General features: G+C 39.5%; 2 protein-coding genes across 5 annotated transcripts in view; one reads left to right on the top strand and one right to left on the bottom strand.

Annotated features, from left to right (window-relative positions):
• The window catches only part of aven (apoptosis, caspase activation inhibitor), a 44,585-nt gene extending 28,005 nt beyond the window's left edge, over window positions 1-16,580 (top strand). The window contains exons 3-6 of the mRNA XM_085383110.1: window positions 13,845-13,915; window positions 14,182-14,277; window positions 14,705-15,014; window positions 16,423-16,580. Coding sequence (XP_085239236.1) covers window positions 13,845-13,915; window positions 14,182-14,277; window positions 14,705-15,014; window positions 16,423-16,580 — 635 coding nt within the window. The remainder of the gene's footprint in view (window positions 1-13,844; window positions 13,916-14,181; window positions 14,278-14,704; window positions 15,015-16,422) is intronic.
• A 465-nt stretch (window positions 16,581-17,045) lies between these two features.
• The window catches only part of ryr3 (ryanodine receptor 3), a 112,013-nt gene continuing 109,472 nt past the window's right edge, over window positions 17,046-19,586 (bottom strand). For all 4 annotated transcript variants that reach the window (XM_085383107.1, XM_085383106.1, XM_085383105.1 and 1 more), the window contains one exon: window positions 17,046-18,066. In XM_085383107.1, coding sequence (XP_085239233.1) covers window positions 17,971-18,066 — 96 coding nt within the window. In that variant the 3' untranslated portion in view covers window positions 17,046-17,970. The remainder of the gene's footprint in view (window positions 18,067-19,586) is intronic.

The following is a 19,586-nucleotide window of genomic DNA, read 5'->3' on the forward strand; positions in this document are numbered from 1 at the left end:
TCAATGGGACCCTAAGAGCCTTCATCAGGAACTCAATGGGGATGTGGCGTACAACACTAGAGGCCAACTCCAAGCCCATAGCACAAGTCACCATCAAGTGCGGGATCTACCAAGGAGATGCTCTGTCCCCACTGCTGTTCTGCATAGGCCTGAACCCCCTCAGTGAGATCATTAACAAGACTGGCTACGGATACCGACTACAGAACGGAGCAGTTGTCAGCCACCTCCTGTACATGGATGACATCAAGCTGTATGCCAAGAGTGAACGAGACATCGATTCACTGATCCACACTACCAGGATATACAGCAATGACATTGGAATGTCGTTCGGACTGGAGAAGTGTAGTCGGATGGTAACAAAGAGAGGGAAGGTAGTCAGAACTGAGGGGATTGAACTACCAGAAGGCAACATTGCAGACATAGAGGACAGTTACAAGTACTTGGGGATCCCACAGGCGAATGGGAACCATGAAGAGGCCGCTAGAAAAGCTGCAACCACCAAGTACCTGCAGAGGGTCAGGCAAGTCCTGAGGAGTCAGCTGAATGGTAAGAACAAGATCCGGGCCATCAACACGTACGCCCTGCCCGTGATCAGGTACCCTGCTGGGGTAATAGGCTGGCCAAAGGAGGAGATAGAAGCCACTGACATAAAGACAAGAAAGCTCCTTACCATGCATGGAGGGTTTCACCCCAAATCCAGCACCCTGAGGCTGTACGCTAAGCGGAAGGAAGGGGGCCGGGGACTGGTGAGTGTCAGCACCACAGTCCAGGATGAGACAAGGAACATCCAAGAATACATTAGGAAGATGGCCCCAACTGACCGAGTGCTCAGTGAATACCTCAGGCAGCAGAAACCCAAGAAAGAGGAGGGAGACGAGGAACCATCATGGAAGGACAGGCCCCTGCACGGTATGTACCACCGGCAGATAGAGGAGGTGGCTGATATCCAGAAATCCTACCAGTGGCTGGACAAAGCTGGACTGAAAGACAGCACAGAGGCACTAATCATGGCAGCACAAGAACAAGCTCTGAGCACAAGATCCATAGAGGCTGGGGTCTATCACACCAGGCAAGACCCCAGGTGCAGGCTGTGTAAAGATGCCCCAGAGACAATCCAGCACATAACAGCAGGGTGCAAGATGCTAGCAGGCAAGGCATACATGGAACGCCATAACCAAGTGGCCGGCATAGTGTACAGGAACATCTGTGCCGAGTATAACCTGGAAGTCCCGAGGTCAAAATGGGAGATGCCCCCAAGGGTGGTGGAGAATGACCGAGCTAAGATCCTGTGGGACTTCCAGATACAGACGGACAAAATGGTGGTGGCTAACCAACCGGACATAGTGGTGGTAGACAAACAGAAGAAGATGGCCGTAGTGATCGATGTAGCGGTTCCGAATGACAGCAATATCAGGAAGAAGGAACACGAGAAGCTGGAGAAATACCAAGGGCTCAGAGAAGAGCTCGAGAGGATGTGGAGGGTGAAGGTAACGGTGGTCCCCGTGGTAATCGGAGCACTAGGTGCGGTGACTCCCAAGCTAGGCGAGTGGCTCCAGCAGATCCCAGGAACAACATCGGAGATCTCTGTCCAGAAGAGCGCAGTCCTGGGAACAGCTAAGATACTGCGCAGGACCCTCAAGCTCCCAGGCCTCTGGTAGAGGACCCGAGCTTGAAGGATAAACCGCCCGCAGGGGCGTGCTGGGTGTTTTATATATATATATACATATATATACACACATATATATATACATATATATATATATATATATACATATATGTATACACATATATATATATACATATATATATATATATATATATATATATATATATATATATGTATACACATATATATATATATATATATATATATATATATATATGTATACACATATATATATACATATATATATATATATATATATATATATATATATATATATATATATATATATATATATATATATATAAACGATACCTCCGTCTCCTCGTTGTCTGAGCTCACCACAATATTTTAGTTCTGCTGAGCCAAGTAAGACAGGTCAGGGTGAAGAAGTGACAGCCAAAAAAAAGCTTACCACAAAACGGAAAAGTTATGACAAATCAGACTGTAAGGCAAAAAGAAAGTGCAGCTTTATGGTTTCATGGACAAAAGAATTTCTGTGGCTGCAATATGACAAGCGAAATAACCAGGGCTGCACATAAGTGGTCCGCAGGTGCGCATTCGCTGTCAAAATAAAAAACGGGCACAAGATAAGAAGTTGCAACGCGTGTTTGCATACATAAGATTTTCAGGAGGAGGACAGACATTTGTTTAGAACTCTTAAAGATGTCGAAGAAGCAAGCTCCTTTAAGCAATTACTGTGATGTTCCTCTACCTCCAAAGAAATGTCAGAAGGAGTCCGAACCACAAAAGAAGCACGTATTCTCGGAAAAGTAGTTGCAGGAGGTGAGCTGGCTTCAAACAAATGATGAACGCACAGAGATGTGGTGCGGAATGTGCCATGAAAATTTAATAAATGACAAATTAAAAAGGCATTTTTTTTGTATCGAAAAAATATCAAACCGTGACACCAAAGTATCGAACCAAACCGAACCGTGAATTTTGTGTATTGTTGCACCCCTAATATATATATATATATATATATATATATATATATTAGGGGTGCAACGATATTCGTATCGATATTGAACCGTTCAATACAGTGCTTTCGGTTCGGTACGCATATGTATTGAACAATACAACATTTGTAATTTATTTTATCAACTTTCCTTCTGACGATGCTGTCTGTGTTGAGCGCTCAGTGAATCTGCGTTCAACTATTCCGCCTAGGCTGCACTGTCGAGCGCAGATCCACTGAGCGCTCAACACAGACAGCATAGACAGAAGGAAGAGCGCAGGGCACCTCCCCCACCCTCATTCAGATCTGGCGTTTGGAATTATTTTGGTTTTCATGTAACGTATGACCCTGAAGGTAAGCGAGTCATGGACTAAAGTAAAACAGTATGTTGGATGTGCCACACAATGCTCAATTACATGGGTGGGAACTAGTGTGTTAGCGCAGTTAGCTCGTTGACATGTTGGCCGTCTAGCCCCATGCACGGGGCGATCGGCGGTAGCTCGTTAACGGAGATTTGCCGTGTTGTGGCGTTAAGGTCATTTCAACGAGATTAACCTGAAAGCACTAGTGGGAACACAACGAATATGACTGCACATTTACGCCGACATCATCCTAGTGCAAAGACAAAAACAACAAGCATGCTACTAACTTTAGCCGAGTCATTTAGACAGCTGTTAGCACATGATTCTCCTTATGCTGCTGAGAATATAGCCCAGAAGAAGCGGATAGTATAGCTTTTATTTTGGAAAGAGCCATTTCTCTGTAATAAACTCTCTTTTCCAAAGATGAGTGATTCCTCAATCAGATACAGGGCTTGCAATATCGCTAGCCCAACGTCCTGGGGCTAGCGATTTTTTTCAGTCGGGCTACCAAAATCTATCTCTTCCCTGCCCGTCGGGCTATTGTAGGAAGGAAAAATATATGTCAATGCTTTTGCATTCTTTCAGAAATGTAGCTGGGTAATTATGTCATTGGCATCGGTGAGCCACTGTCAATATATGACATATTGAAATCGCGTTTGAATTTGCGCTTGTTTTTTGCGTTCACTTTGCAATCGTGCGAACTGTGTATAGAGAGCGACAGCACTGATCTGTGAGTGATGATAATTTGAGCACCAATTCCTCTGACATGGTCTTATTAATCGTTAGCTTACTATGCAAACATGACAAGTGAAATCTCCCGCAGCTTAAACATGTGAGAGGTTGATCGCGCAGAGAATCGCTGAGCTTATGTGAGTGCGTGTGTAAAAGCAGCAGGATATATATTTGACTACGATGACCTGGATGACTGAGAACCTGTCATGTCTGAGTGTGGGCAGGCAGGAAGGGAGGACCCAAAATGCAGGACTCACTGAGGCGGAAGTAATTCAAAACACACAGCTTTATTGCTGGTAAGAAGCAGAACAGAAAAACACTAACTAAACTGGAAGAACGGAATAAGTAGGCAGGAAGGCTGGCTGGCAAACGGAGCACACAGAGGAAGCGAGGGTGAACAGACGTTAACGATGCGACACCGAGTAGGGGAAGACACAGACACTAAATACAAGAGGTGAACGGAGCAAAGAGGAAACAGCTGGGAGACACGGCTGACGTTGATTACACTGACGAGACAGGGAGAGCACAAAGCTGAACGCACTGACAAAGGACACAGACCTACAAAATAGAACAGGAAGCACACGCCAGACAGAGACAGACTCGTAAACAGGCATAATGACGTCATGGACAAACAGAGGGACATATGGGCAGAGAAGACTAAGCACAGGCAACCTAAACCAGAAATAATCATCATCGTCATCAACATCATCATCAGATAACTAAAGAATCAGAATATAATTGTAATCAAAACAGTATCACCAGAGAATAACTAATCCATGATGCAAAATTAAACCAAAACATAAGAAACTCAAAATGCTGGGTCGACCCGACCCAGGACCGTGACAGAACCTTCACAGACAGATATATATTTTAGTTCTGCTGAGCCAAATAAGACAGGTCAGGGTGAAGAAGTGACAGCCAAAGAAAAGCTTACCACAAAACGGAGAAGTTATGACAAATCAGACTATGAGGCAAAAAGAGAGTGCAGCTTTATGGTTTCATGGACAAAAGAATTTCTGTGGCTGCAATATGATGAGCTATATAACCAGGGCTGCACATAAGTGGTCCGCAGGTGCGCATTCGCTGTCAAAATAAAAAACACGCACAAGGGTTAGGGTTAAATTTAAAAACTGTACTTTTGAGTTAAAATATATATTTATAATTTTAATAAATGACAAATTAAGAAGGCATGAACATTTTTTTTGTATCGAAAAAATATCGAACCGTGACACCAAAGTATCGAACCGAACCGTGAATTTTGTGTATCGTTGCACCCCTAATATATATATATATATATATATATATATATATATATATATATATATATATATATATATATATATATATATATATATATATATATATATATATATATATAAAAATACAGCACTTACTGTTACCTAATAATACCTAATAACGTCCATGAAAGAAAGTGATGGGATAATTAAACTAGATTCAAATTCAAATTTTATTTGTCACGTACACAGTCATACACAGTACGATATGTAGTGAAATGCTTGGACAACTGCTCGTGACCTAAAGAGAACAAAAAAGGAAAAGGCTATGAATAAGATAGGAAATAAATATGAAAAATTAAAAAGGGTAAATTTAACTAGGAAGGAATAAAATATAAATTAAGGTTAAAAATGAAATAACTGTACAACACAAATTAGAATGAAGGGTAAATTTAACTGGGAAGAATAAGATAAATATATAAATTAAAGTTGAAAATAAAATAACTGTACAACAAAATACACAATACACAATATAGAACTATATAAGAATGTATGAAGGAATCTAAATATAAATAAATATATACACAATAACAGCAGCTGTACAAGTATTAACCGGAAATGAAGAATATTGAAATGAAGATTCACATCAAATGCTAAATGTGATTGATGAGTTTTGCAGAGAAGTGCTCGAGCTTGAGCCTCTTACCTCCAAACAAGCCAAAGAAAATACATTCCTAATGAGAACGAAGCCTCGAGTGGATTGGAGCTCTTCTGATATGACTTTGACATAAACACAGCCTCGCACAATAACCATTAAAAGTTAAGAGTAAATAGCTTCGGCCCTCTTTATTGTCTCGCCTGGTTTGCTCGGGATTTTAATTGCAATTAGCGCAGACAGTGATTTATCGACGCGTAGTTGGGTTTCAGCGCCATGTCATGTTGGGCTAATTGGTTTGGTTAAAAAGGCGTGACAGGGAGCATGCTGGAGGTGCTGGGGCTCTCAGAAAGACAATCAGCTTCACACATCGCAAATTGGAGTTTCTCTAAACGGTATTTCCTGCACATTTTCTGTAATCTGTGCATCTCATTTTTCACCCTTTTAGATGTCATTTTTTCCTCTTCCTTCAGCCCTCTTCTCTTATTTCTTTACTTAGATTTCCCATTCTGTCTGTCTCCCTTAGCACTGTCAAAGACATATCACATGGGATTTGTCACTGTTATAATAATAACAACACTCAGTTGCTCTTAAGTTTTTTATGAGTTGCCTTGCTTTATCTCCTCTCTTATCAAGTGAGGATCTGCCACGACAGCCAGTTTAAAAGAGAAGTAATCATTCACTGATCACACTACATTACTCTCGTAGCAAATGGAGGCAGAAGGGCGAGCAGGGAATGTGCGTATTCCTCTTCCAGTCACATAAAATGTCAACATTTCACTGCAAGTGTTAGTGGAGACTGAACAGTGGTATTGCATCTCCTTACATATCCCTCCTGTTTCTGTTCAGCCAGTCACTGCTCCAGCAAAGAAGAGTAATCAAGGTTAAGGTGGGACCGCAGTTTTATACAGTGAGCCGATTTTGGTTGGTGAAGAGGACTATATACATAAGGTGTGGTCCTGTTAACAAGGGTGTGAGTGTTTTGCGTGTCATCTGGTAGGATACCTTGGCTTGCTTAGGCAGATGAGGTAACATCTGGAGGGCCCCACAGAAATCAATACAAGCCAGGACATTTGTGGGCTGTCAACGGGTAGAAGGGATACTGATTATCCCTTAATGCTAGACCACGTTTTAGAATCAGAATCAGAATGGGTTTTATTGCCAAATGTTGAGCAGGTTTACAACATTAGGAAATTGCTGCGGTGCTTAGTGCAAATATACTGTCATATAACGCTTAAATAGACATGAAAATAAAAATAAGAATAAGAATTAAAAGTGCTAAGTAGATAGATATATACATGAGTGCAGGTGGTGAACAGTGCCAAACATGGAATGATGCAGTGAACACAGCGTAGGGTCATGTGTTAGTGGCGGGAACAGTCATACGGTTATTGTTCATGTGTTCAACAGCAGACGGGAAGAAACTGTTCTTGTGGCGAGAGGTTCTGGTGCGAATGGACCGGAGCCTCCTGCCTGAGGGGAGCAGGTCAAACAGACTGTGTCCAGGGTGAGAAGGGTCAGCTGAGATCCGAGCGGCACGCACCAGTGTCCTGGAGGTGTACAGGTCCTGCAGAGATGGGAATCTGCAGCCAATCACCTTCTCAGCAGAGCGCACAACACGCTGCAGTCTCTGTTTGTCCCTGATAGTGGCTCCAGCGTACCACACGGTGATGGAGGAGGTGAGGATGGACTCGATGATTGCAGTGTAGAATTGCATCATCGTCCGTGTTGGCAGGTTGAATTTCTTCAGCTGCCTCAGGAAGTACATCCTATGCCTAGTTTGATGATTGTCTGTATCTGTGATATTAGTAGCAAGTACTTGGTAACCAGCTACAGAGGATCTGTACAGGTTTCGGCATGAAAATATCTTTCAAGTCAGTTCCTTTCGCACTTCTTCTTGTGGTACCCAATCTTGGATCACATTAAAAATGTGAATAATATGCATCACAAAACCAACCACAGTAACCTTGAACATAAAAAAAACATGTTAAGAGTTCAGTTCCAGTTTAACGGGGATCATGGAAATGCCTTCAAATAGTTTGTTTTGCTTAGGCTGTGTGTATCAAGAATACACTTAATATAAAATCATATAAAAGAGAATAAAGAAACAGATTGGAGAAGCTACAAACTAAATGAATAAAGAAATACATTTCAAAGTCCTAAAACACCACTCTCTGATGTGACTTTTAGGTTAGAAAAGCTGCAGTCTTGTTACAGTTTATACAAATTTCTTCAATTCCTCATTGTGCTTATAACCAGGTGACAGAGAACCAGCGTAGCCTGTCTTTATCATGACTTTACCAAAGCTCGACTGTCACACTGAGCACATCTCAGGAGATGGGTGAAGATGAATAGCGGCGAGGTGAAAGCAGAGTGGCGTTGAGTAGAGCAGGAAAAGAGCAGAGTGGAACAGAAAGGCAGGAGCTAAGCCAACGACAGCGAACAACACATCCCAGATATAAAAGATGAGAGTGGGCCATAGATAGCTCAGCAAAGCTGCGGTTGCGAGCAGAAAACCTCATTTGTTAAAATGGGGTTCAGCCAGCAAGATGTCAAGAGACAGGATACCACATTATACAAAAAGTTACACAATGCCAGTTAAGCCACTTAGCACACGGCATGAGTGAAGCAGTGTTTATTCTCTGAGAATAACTCACCGAGGTTTACTGGCCAGACTTACACACTTAGACAATCATTTGAACTTTGAATTGATCTTTTATCATTTGTGTATAGTGAGGGTATATGTGCTGGCATGGGTTAGGTTCATGGCATTTAACAGAATTTCCACACAGTATGATGAAAAGGTTCCAAAGTTAAATTTATCTTTCACTGATTAAATATAACACAGTAAAACATATCTGGAAAAACAAAACATTGAAGCTGACTAAAAATGTCCTGCAGCTCATTTAATATTTACTCTTGGTTCCCAACAATCACATGGCTATACTTAAATTATTATTATTATTATTTTTTAATGTAACCGTAGACCTCCAAATCACGTAAGTGATCACACGTACCGGTAAGTCCTACCACAGTTCAACAGAAGTATTAACAGTTTTCATACCGTAATAATAGTAGTTATCAATTTTTTGAAAGAATAACTGTAAATACATAAATAAATAAAAGTGTTACACAATCAAAAATAACAATCACATTTATATAAATTTACTGGGTTTGCTTTAGAGGACGGACAATTACCACACCTCTACTTTCATAAATGAATCTACTTTACAGATTAGAAGAAAGCAGAAATCTGATAGAAAAGTGTTACATTAAAGCTAATTCATTTGGCCTAAATTAAGTTTTTAAAATCCTTAATGCTGTAAGTAAAAAAAACAAACAAAAAAAAAAAAACCTCACATGGGCATTTATAAAACATAACAAACGAAAAGTAGCTAATGCTAAATCAAGCCAGAGCTCAGAGCTAGCGACCAACCGGTAGCCTCGGTATCAGCAAACAAAACTATTATGAGGAAAATCATTTATTTATTTAGAGTGTAAAAAGAAAAAAAAAAAGGTAGACATATAAACATACTGGTAAATGATCTAACTTATTGCAATTTGGGGGAAAGTAAAGTTTAATAATATATTTTAATATGAAAATAACATTTTAAATTTAGGAAAAAGTTTATTTTTGTTTGTATATGCTGTCAGTTACAGGCAGGGGAAAAAAGGAAACTGGCCTACAAAATTGTAATCAGTGCATCTCTGTAAGTAGCTTTTAGAGTGAACAGCAACATATAGGTTTGGTATATTACTTTAGTTGTTTAATCTGAAAAGAAAATTAAATTTAAAAAAAAGCTTCATGAAGTTTGGTTGATCAGAAATACTTTCTCCGTCTGGAACCTGAAAGGTCCTTTTCCTCTCTGAAAACGTCAAAACTCAAACCGTTTACAGCACTGAGTTTGAGAAACAGTTAATTAAATGCATTTTTTACTATTGATTATTTGAACTTAGTTAAGCCTTTAAAGCATGTTTTCAAGCAAAACTGACTAAATGTTTCCTATTTGTGGATTTTCACTTCTGAAAATACTAAAAAGGCAAAATAATTAATTGACTAATCAATAATTAAGCTCACTGTGGCAGCTTTAGTACAGCTAAACATTTTCAAATGAAGCCCAGATATTATTGTTATATGTGAACTAAATCATAGTACCAGTATTTAGTAAAATACCAGCCATGTTTTTCACACTGCTGGGTGACACATCTGAGGCGGCACATTCCCTGTAGATGTTAGAATCGACTCTGAAAACAGCATCAGGGTACTGAAGTTGAGCAGAAAGGAAAAGTCTGCCTTTTTCATTCTCTTCGTTGTCTCGCTTATATGTCCTCCTCCTCTCTTTTTGTGTCTTATGGAGGTTTGACAGAAGTTTCTCTCATCCCTGCTGGCAGCAGTTGCCATGGTTGTATCAGTGCCTCTGAATTACATGCAATGATATTTCCATGGACACAGATCAGGAGGACACTGGGCTTTGAGATGTAGGAGGGAGGCAGCTTACCAATGTCAGCAGATCTCTGTGTTGGACTGAAGGAGACTGAGTGAACGGGATGTTAAACAGAGAGGAGTAGGAAACAGAAAAGGAGGGAGAGTGCTAACCAGGGACAGTTTTATGTTTTAGTACAAATTTAGCTTTTCAGTTCACCTAAGTTTAGTTTATGCAACAGCCACCTGAAGGTATGGTGGGGTCTCCACAATAATATAGAGAAACCCAATGAGCTGCACTTGGCAAAAGTGGAAAGGTAGAGCTCCCTTTTAACAGGTAGAAACCTTCAGCAGATCAGAGCTCAGGGAGCAGCAGCCATTTCTATGGTGCATTTAGCAGAATATCATCACAGCTGAGCACATGGTGGGGATGGATATTTCCAACTAAGATTACAAGCTTATATGTATATATATCACACACACACACACACACACACACACACACACACACACACACACACACACACACACACACTTAAATGATACTGGCTCCTTAAATTTTACTGGCATCAGCCCTAAAAACCGTGATGAAAAAATGATAGGAAAAAATTAAATAATTGGAAATAAAAACAGCAGAAGAACACTTCTAGTTAAAAATAATCCACACATATGTCTGAAATGTAGCTCATAAAGGATTTATTTATGCAATTTGGTACATTCTAACATCAGAGATACCATTGCCTCATGGTGGCCTTGCTGGTGAATAACTGATTAAATATAAATTGCTATAATTCCTTAGCAGTTAAAACATTTTTTTAAATCTCATAAATTAAAGCTGATTACTTAATACCAGATCAGTTGTGGTGGCACAGAGACTCAAAGGTAGAAGACACATAAAACAAAGTTCTTCAATGGCATGGCGACATAGCTTTATTTTAAAGGGTCAGTAGACCTGTGTAGTTAGGTGAAGAGTACTTTAAAAAAAATATAAATGATGTAATTAATAGGTAGTTTAGCAAAGCTAGTTTGAGTTTCAGCTCACAGCTTGGTGATTCAATTCTGGCAGCTGTTTCTTGATCTTATCACTGAGCAATGGTTCCCTCTGATTTAGCAGAATATTTTTAGCAAATGATCATTGATCTGTTTAAGATGCCAGCAGCGATGTGGTTCGATTTCTCGTCTACCAAATCCCGGTCTTATTTTCTCACAGTTTCCCAGTGAAGGGGAAAATCTTTGTCTCAACATAAAGGTACTCTCAAACGGCCGTCACATAAAGCTGACATTCCCATTCCTTTCTTTTAATCCATCTCCGTCACTGTCATTGTAACCTCGGTAATGCTCCTTTTCATAACTCATCTTTATTCACCCTGTTTGACAGCAGGGACTCAGCCTGAAGATAAAAAGCCCTCCTGCATTTTCTCCTTCTTGACCTCCTTTTGCTTCTTGAACGACAAATCACTGACAACTGCAGATGGTGCTAATGGTCACACCTGAAGGCAGAGTGTCCATAATACAATATGCAGAGGGCAGAATAACAAAGTGCGAAGCTGCATCTGACTGCAGCTCTTCTGTCAGATCTCCCACTGACTGTCCATCTGTGTGTGGCAGACTGACCACAGTCTGTGTACTTGAGGCCAGTATCACCTGATTCATTTTCAATATCATACTTTTGTGGTCAACTGATGATTATTGATGATATGTATATAATTTTTTAAATTTTTTTAGAAGTTGCTGAAAACTTCCTGGATCCCAGGGTTGCTTGATTTATCTGTCAATGATTTCAAATGATTTACAAAATTAAGATTTACTATTTCATAACTACACAGAAAAAATATTGTAAAGAAAAGGTCCAACTACAAGCACCACAGTGGCCATAATGCAAGACAGACCCCACTCTTAAGAGCTGTTCTCAAATGCTTTTTACTTCTTAATTAGACATAGGTGTAAAAAACAAAGCAAAATACAAATAATTTATATCCTTAGTTTTTCTACAAGGCTGCATGGCAACTGCTTTCAAAAAGGTCTGTTTTTATTGTAATACCTATACTGATTTCTTAAATCTTGTCTCCAGTGACGGAGCCCAGTGCCCATAAAATGATACTTATGCACAAAAAACTAAACTAAAACTAAACATTTTCAAAGAATAAAAACTAAACTAAAAGAAGCAAACGTACTTACTGCAACTTACTGAAATTGAAATTTCAAAATAAAGAAATAAAAATAGAAATAAATAAGAAAATACAAAACCTTAATCATTATTTAACAGATGGAAAATATGGGTAATTGCTAATAATTAAACAGCTAATGTTAAGGGTGTACAACATTTATGATTGTTTAATACTGAAATACTTTTGTTGTTGAAATAGAGCTTTAATGACCTCAGAAATATTTTTATTTTATGAAGCCCTGGGTTTCAGGCTTTAAGATGTTTTGCCAAGCTTGTTGTGCTGCTGTTCATGTGTTCAGCTGCTAGTGGTGGGAGGGGCTTGAAGCATGCCTGTGTGCAGGGGTGCTCTGTTTTTGTAGCTGTAACATGTTAGTTAGCAACAAGTTGCTGCCAGGTTAACTGCTTCCTTTTCCTCCTTTTACTGTTTATGCTAAGTTGGCTGATTGTATCCTGGTTGCAATGCTTTTAAATGGACATTTACAGGTAAAAAACAGTTGCGTACACAGGAGCCTGCCAGTTGTGCTACTTTTGCATGAAACCTTTTTTTGCTAGCAACCAAGCATATTTTAATCTGTCATCCAGTTCATTTTTTTAGCCAGTATGTAAACTTAAAAGGGTAAAAAGACAAAAAATATAAAGTGTTCTGTTATACCACACTCCCCTCAGCATTCATCCTGTCCCTAATATCTTCTCTGAATAATAATGTGTATAATAAATCAGACAGAACTCTCTCCAAGACCTCTCTCTATCATTTTTAACACTAAAATCTCTAGCAGGTGTCTAACCTTGAATTTTCCTTTAAGTGGAATAAAGTTAAAACAAAAACTCCAGAGGGTATAAAGAAGTCTAGTTTAACTTTATTTTTTGATGGTTTTAGCACTTTTTTTTCATTGATTAATTGATGTGTTCTAGTTCTGCTAAGTGTTGCGTTATCTCAGATGAGCTGTTCCTTTTAGGTTATCCCCACATTCTTTACTTCACAAAGGAAGGATGAAAATGTTGTGGGATTTAAGAATATTTAGATTTCAGTTAGAATAAAGAAAGACTTCCATTTTGTAGTGTAAAAATTTCTACAAGCGACCTGTTTTTCCAGCAAAATGACATCCTCCTAGAACATTGTGGAAATAACCACATGCAAAAATGAGGAGCTGTAAGAGTGGTGCTTCACATCTGACATGTGGCCTTGTTGTTCTGGATGCTGTTTTTTGACTCAGGTGCTCCTCGCGCGCTGTGCTACACTCAAACAACAAGTTTCATCTTGACGGTTTTCTCATTTGTTCATCTGTCTGCTGAGTGTGTGGCACCGCTGCTGTGCGCTTATTAATAATACATCCTCAGTGTCTTTGTAGTGACAAGAGCCCTCAGACCGGTAATGCTGCGAAAGCAGACTAGCTCTGCTGTAACGCTCAAACTGATCAAGAGTTTACACAAAGCTTTTGCCTTCCAGAGAAAAACATCGTAGACATTGTGGACATGAAGGCCACTCTGTTGGTTTGTACAAGCTCTGCAGAGGCAGGAGCTGTGTTTGTGTGAAAAAAATACTAAAGTGAATGTGTCTGTGAGTTTTAGCTTTAACAGATAGTTTGGGGATTACACTGCTGCGGTCATAACGCCAAAACGTTTTGTTTCTGTGCATCGTTTTCTCACAGGGGATTCGTTCACGCATTTCCGGTTTGCAGAAGAAAAAGAATGGGAGATGGACCAGCTTGATATCAGTCAGGTAAAATTATATCACCACCGCTCCTTTTTAAAATTGATTTATGGAGTTTTAAGTCTTTAAAATACACAGCAGTTACAGTTATAAAGAATATTCCGATTAAGATATCAGATTCATACTGTTGTTGTAGTACAGTGTTCATGTGCTTAATGTTGGACAAAAGTTCATCCATTTATTATGAAGACTTTGAATCTGATAGTGCTCTCACTCACCTAAACTCTGTAGATACAAACATTTGTTTGCAGTCTGTGTTCTCATTTGTTCTCCAGATGGCAGGGATTGTTTTGGACCTCCCAGCTCTTACCCAGATTCTTCAAGAAGTGCCTTTGCATCAGAAACTCGACCTGGAGCCCGAGTTGATTCAGGCAAGTGTTAGCTGATGCCCAGCACACTGTGGTTGGGTGTTGTTCGGGAGGTAAACTTTAACCACAAATATGTTTATATGGAGGAATTAGGTTTTCTGTTTTCTGTGAACAAAAGATTTTATTTGCAAATCATTGCATTCATGTATTACATTTTACACAGCATCCCAACTTTTTGGGATTTAGGGTTGCAAGATATGGCATGGAGGCATGTCAGGTTAAATTAAGTATATATAAAAATAAAACAATAGACTGACCTTTTTGTATTTATTGATACATGTCTGGTTATTTTCACCCAGTAGATTAATACACTGTGTTGATTACCTTCTGAGAAAAAAGAAAATATGGCTTCTGTATCTTTGTGTTTTTCTCAGAGACATGCATGACAAGAGCTGTTTGTTGTTTTTTTTTACTTTACCTGATGTTTCAGGTCTCAGCACCAGTAGAGCTGCCCAGTATGACTCTAGCACCTAAACAGGAAGTGCCAAAAATGTCCAAATTCACACCTCCATCCACAGCTTCAAAAAGCCTCAGCATCAGCCAGAAAGTCCCCGTGGATGCAAACCCAGTGGGGGGCTCAGGCTCACAGCTTTCTTCCTCAGCTGCTGCTACTGAGACTCTGGTGGATGATGCTGATGAAGAGCTGGACAACCTGCTCAACTTACAGAAACCAGTGTCAGGTGATGTAGGAAACGAGCCTGTCAGCGGTGCAGAAATGGAGAGCGCTGTTAAAGAGAAGGGCAAGTATATTTAATGATAGTCTGTCCCTGCACGTTGAGCGATGTGTGATAGCCTGGGGGAAATGTAGAAGATTAATGTCGCTCTCGTCTTGTCTTGTCTGTGTGGAGAATAGTAAGCTTCAGTTAGCTTAGTGTAAAGAAAGAAATTCATTAATAATATTATACTGTATATTTACTTTGTCATGCACAACATATATCTTTTTGACAGTTGTGTGAGATCATAATCTTTTAACTGGAAAGAGTAAACAAAACATGGCATGCTAGCAGTTTAACCTTAAAAGTGGCCATTGTGAAACTTTGGGACCTAAAGATTCGATAGCTATAGATCTTAATAGAGTTATTATTATTTTTTATTATTTTGGATTGACTAGTTTTTGTTTTTGTTTTTTTTTTAATTCAGTTTAGTTTCAGCTAATTTGCAGAGTGGATTTTTTTGTTTTTTTTATTGTTGAAATTGTTTGGTTTTAGTTTAGATTATTGGGCTCATTTTAGCGTTTTTAGTTATTATTGTATGACGGTCATGTGTTGTAGGCAACATTTGGAAAAATCAGTACAGGTATTACAAGAAAAACTGCTTTTTGAAAGCATTTGACTCACCGACATCCAGAGTCTCAATAAACAGCCATCAATGGCTCATTAGGCAAGATGTAATAAAATTGTACCCAACTAAAAAAAAAATACTAACACTAAGGATCTTTCCTACATATTTTTATTTTAATTAGTTTTTACCCCTCAGCCGTAAAAAACTGATCGCTTATTATCTTTACCCTGCCAGGCGGTCAGGCAACGTGGACCTAAGCATGTAAATACATTTATTTTTTTTTTTAAGTATTTATTTTTAACAAAAAACAAAACAAAACAAAAAAACCTACAATTTTAGGATTTTTTTTTTCCCCCCCCACACACGTGGTGTTAGATTAACTACTAGAGAGATAAGATAAGCTACCAAGGATGTTAACTTCCACCTTTTGTGCTGACAAGTTACTTTGGGCAATGTTTAAAGCCTAATGTTAACGCAAAAAAAATTGAAGACTAAGCAGGTTGTTCTTTACATATTGAAAAATATCCAGCTATTTGCAGTAATAGCTGGATATTTATTAAGCAGCAAATTAAGACATTTTCTTGAAAGCAAATTTTTCAGTTGCACTGAACACTTACCGGCTCATAACTCTGAAACAGAGATTCATACCACAGAAGTATTAATTTTTTTAACACTTAGTATTTTAAATATAATAATGTTACTGAGTTTTAGAGACGCTGGATGGTTGTTGATTTTATGCTTTGCATGATTGCAATATTCACATGTGGTGTAATCAAAGCACAGATAATAAAGTTAAAATTACTTAGCAGAAGGCAAGTTTAGAGGAAAGACTAAAAATATGTCTCCCATCATGTTATTAACCTGCAGAATGTGAGGAAGTGAAAGACGTGACAGCAAAGCCAATAGAAGAGAAGATGATGGAGGTGATGAAGGACAAAGACATCGCACCTCCACAGTCTGCGCCCAGCAAACAGGAAATGACTGAGGAAGACCTGGAGGACTGGCTCGACAGCATGATCTCCTGACCCTCAGGGAACTTGGTCATGGCAGTTCAATCGCTTCAACTTCCATCCTTTGAAAAATTACGTCCACCTGGAAGTTTATGATGCTAAAGTTTGATGCTTCCTCGTTTCACATGGACCTGCCCCCCGTGCTGTAAGAGAGGCAATATGTTTTGTTTTGGAGGTGTAAAGGTTGGGACAGTACATCTCGAACATTTGTGAGTGTATGTCAAAACGTTCCTGGAGCACACCCTGTTTCAGAGAGAATTCTCTGTTCCCTGTGAAAGTTTTGACTCTGGAGTGTTTTGCTTCAGAGGATTGGTGACAGACGGGTAGTGAAAGAGGTCACAGACGACACGTTTGGTTCACTGCGTCACTTACTTTATTCATTTTCTTCCCCTCATCAAAAAAGAAGTGCAGTTTACCAAAGCTACTACATACATATAAATGGCCAGACAAGAGCGGGTAACCAGTTTGTCGTCAATAAATTCTCAACCCAAGTTTTGCTGTTTAATTGTCCGTTTGTTGTGGGGTTCCTCTACTGTAGAAACAAGTGCAGGTGGGCAGGACACCACAGTTCAGGAACAAAACCAAACTAAGCAACATTTACACAAGGATCATCTAGATATTATACAACAAATATTTCTTTTTCTTTTTTTTCTTTTTTTTAAATGTAAAAGCCCAAAACTAGCTTTACCTAAATTTGCTTATAGCTAATCCAGAACAGAGCACTGCTTGTGTTAGGAGGGGCAAAAATGATATTTTTTCTCTTTTGCATAGTTTTTTTTTTTTTCCATAAGGCACATCGGCACTTGATAAACACCTAAAGTGAGAGTTGTCTCTGGTCCTGGAAGAACCATCTTCATGTCATCAGACAGGTTTGAACCAGCTTTGAAAGGCAAATCAGGTCTCACTCTTTGGATGTTAACTAGATCATTACTAGCAGCACACATCCATTCACTTGTGGTTTGGGTAGGAAGTGACCGTAACATCCTGGCGCTAATCTAGAAATTGTGCATATTCCGACATTCAGTTGTCATGCTGTAACCCTTCACAATTATCAGATGTCTACAAACAACAAATTGTGCAGCAGGTTGGGGTTAAGCAAGTGAAAAAAGGCAATGTGAATCAGAATTAAAAGAATTATTTGCATAAAAGAGGCGTAGTGGCAGGAGACTATTTCAGTAACAACGAAGAACACGCAAACCCGAAATGTCCAATCGTCAGTTGTAAATTTTAGAGTCGTTATGTTTTGCGTTTGTGTCAGAATTCAGATTTTTTTTTCCTCTTTACATTTTTCGACACTATGACGGTGTGTGTTCTGGTAACAGGGTGAAGTCAAGTTCAATGTCTTTTTTCCAGGTAGAAGCAAAGTGGAGATTGGGGTTCAGAGCAGCAGACGAGGCGACCCGCTCTAACCCAGCTGGTCCTCATATTGCTTACGGAAGCAGTCTCCAGTGGGGAAGAAGTCCCAGCATCTCTCCTGGTACATCTTCCACACGTATGACTCCTGAAAAGGGAAGGGAATGATTTAAAGGGTCCACGGCTGCACATAGTTTTGGTTATACTCATTCACAGATCTTTTTGTACTGTTCGGTCTTGCTGACCTCTGTCCTCAGAAAACTGTTAGGGCCAGATTTACCTACAATCTGCGTCATCACAAAAACCTCCTTTGGCTTTAAGAAGCTACTGTCGTGCTTTTACTAAAGAGGCGCAGAGTCACCTTTGCAAGTCAAAGATGTGGACACAGGTGTTTCTGTGGCTTGCGTTATTGCATGCATGCATGCCAACGTAGAAAAAAGCACATCTTATTTTGAACTTGATGTGGTTGTGATAGTTGCCGCAAGGACTGTTCATTTATTTGAAATGAGAATGGGAGAGTGGGAGAGACTGGGTGCGTATCTTGCACAGGTGGATGCCTCAGAGCTCGGAGTGCAGTGCCAGAATTTCTCCTGGAACTCTGGGTCCCACATGAAATGGATTAACTAATAATCCCAATAGAAGACACATAGATGCATCTTGTTTTAGAGGGAGTGGAGCAGTTTTCAGTGCTTTAAGCTTGGTCACGTTTCTACATAGAGATCAATATATTATACAGACATCTGTTTGTCTTTTATCAACAGTGTACACTTTTTTTTAGACTCCTATATACTCCTACACACCATATTGAAGTATTAATATATTAAAGTGTGTTAGTTTGTTTGATTAATGTCTAAATGTTACGATATGTAATATTGACTATAGTAATTATCTACAGTGTCACACCGCATGCAGAAAATAAAAGCGATGTGCATTAAGCCACATGAACACATATCTAATTTGCCAATCACACGGCAATGACTCAGCAGACAGGGTCAAGACAATTTCTGCTGCAATATTTCGATACTGGTCAGAATTTAGCATAAACAATGTGAAAGTATCCACCCTGTCTCATATCAGTGGGTCAGCCCGATGTTGATGGCTTAATAGTGTGGGAGATATTTTGTTAACACACTTTGGGCCCCTTAAACCAACTAATTTGAACACCACAGCATGCCAGAGTATTAGTGTTAACCATGTCTGCTCCCCCCAATGTGTCACTGACCACAGTGTACTCGTCTTCTAATGGCTGCTATCTAACAGCACATCATGCCATGTCTCAACATCATTTTGAGCTGATTTCTTGAATGTAACAGTGAGTCTAATGTACTGAAATGACCTCTAATGTTATCAGGTCTCAATCTAATCCGGAACTGAGAATTTGAGATTCATATCACGGGCGTGTAGCTCACGGGCGTGTAGCTGATGCCATCAAGTCAATATGGAACAAAATCTGTTGGCAAAGGAGGGTCCACCTTGGTACTATCAATGTGTACCTAATAAATAGTCTGTGTTCATTGTTATAACAGCAGATCGGCCGTTACGCAGATTACATTTTTATACAGTAGAACAGGATCATGACGCAGCCCTCCTCTTGATGAATCCTGTGCGCCACCTGAGTCTCAGACCTCAGGACCAAACGCAGGCGGCAGTAATTTCTGGCAGAAGATT

The sequence above is a fragment of the Rhamphochromis longiceps genome, linkage group LG15 (genome assembly GCF_057381845.1).
Source record: "Rhamphochromis longiceps isolate RC_006_pf linkage group LG15, R_longiceps_female_GT1.1, whole genome shotgun sequence".
NCBI classification, from domain to species: Eukaryota; Metazoa; Chordata; class Actinopteri; order Cichliformes; family Cichlidae; genus Rhamphochromis; species Rhamphochromis longiceps.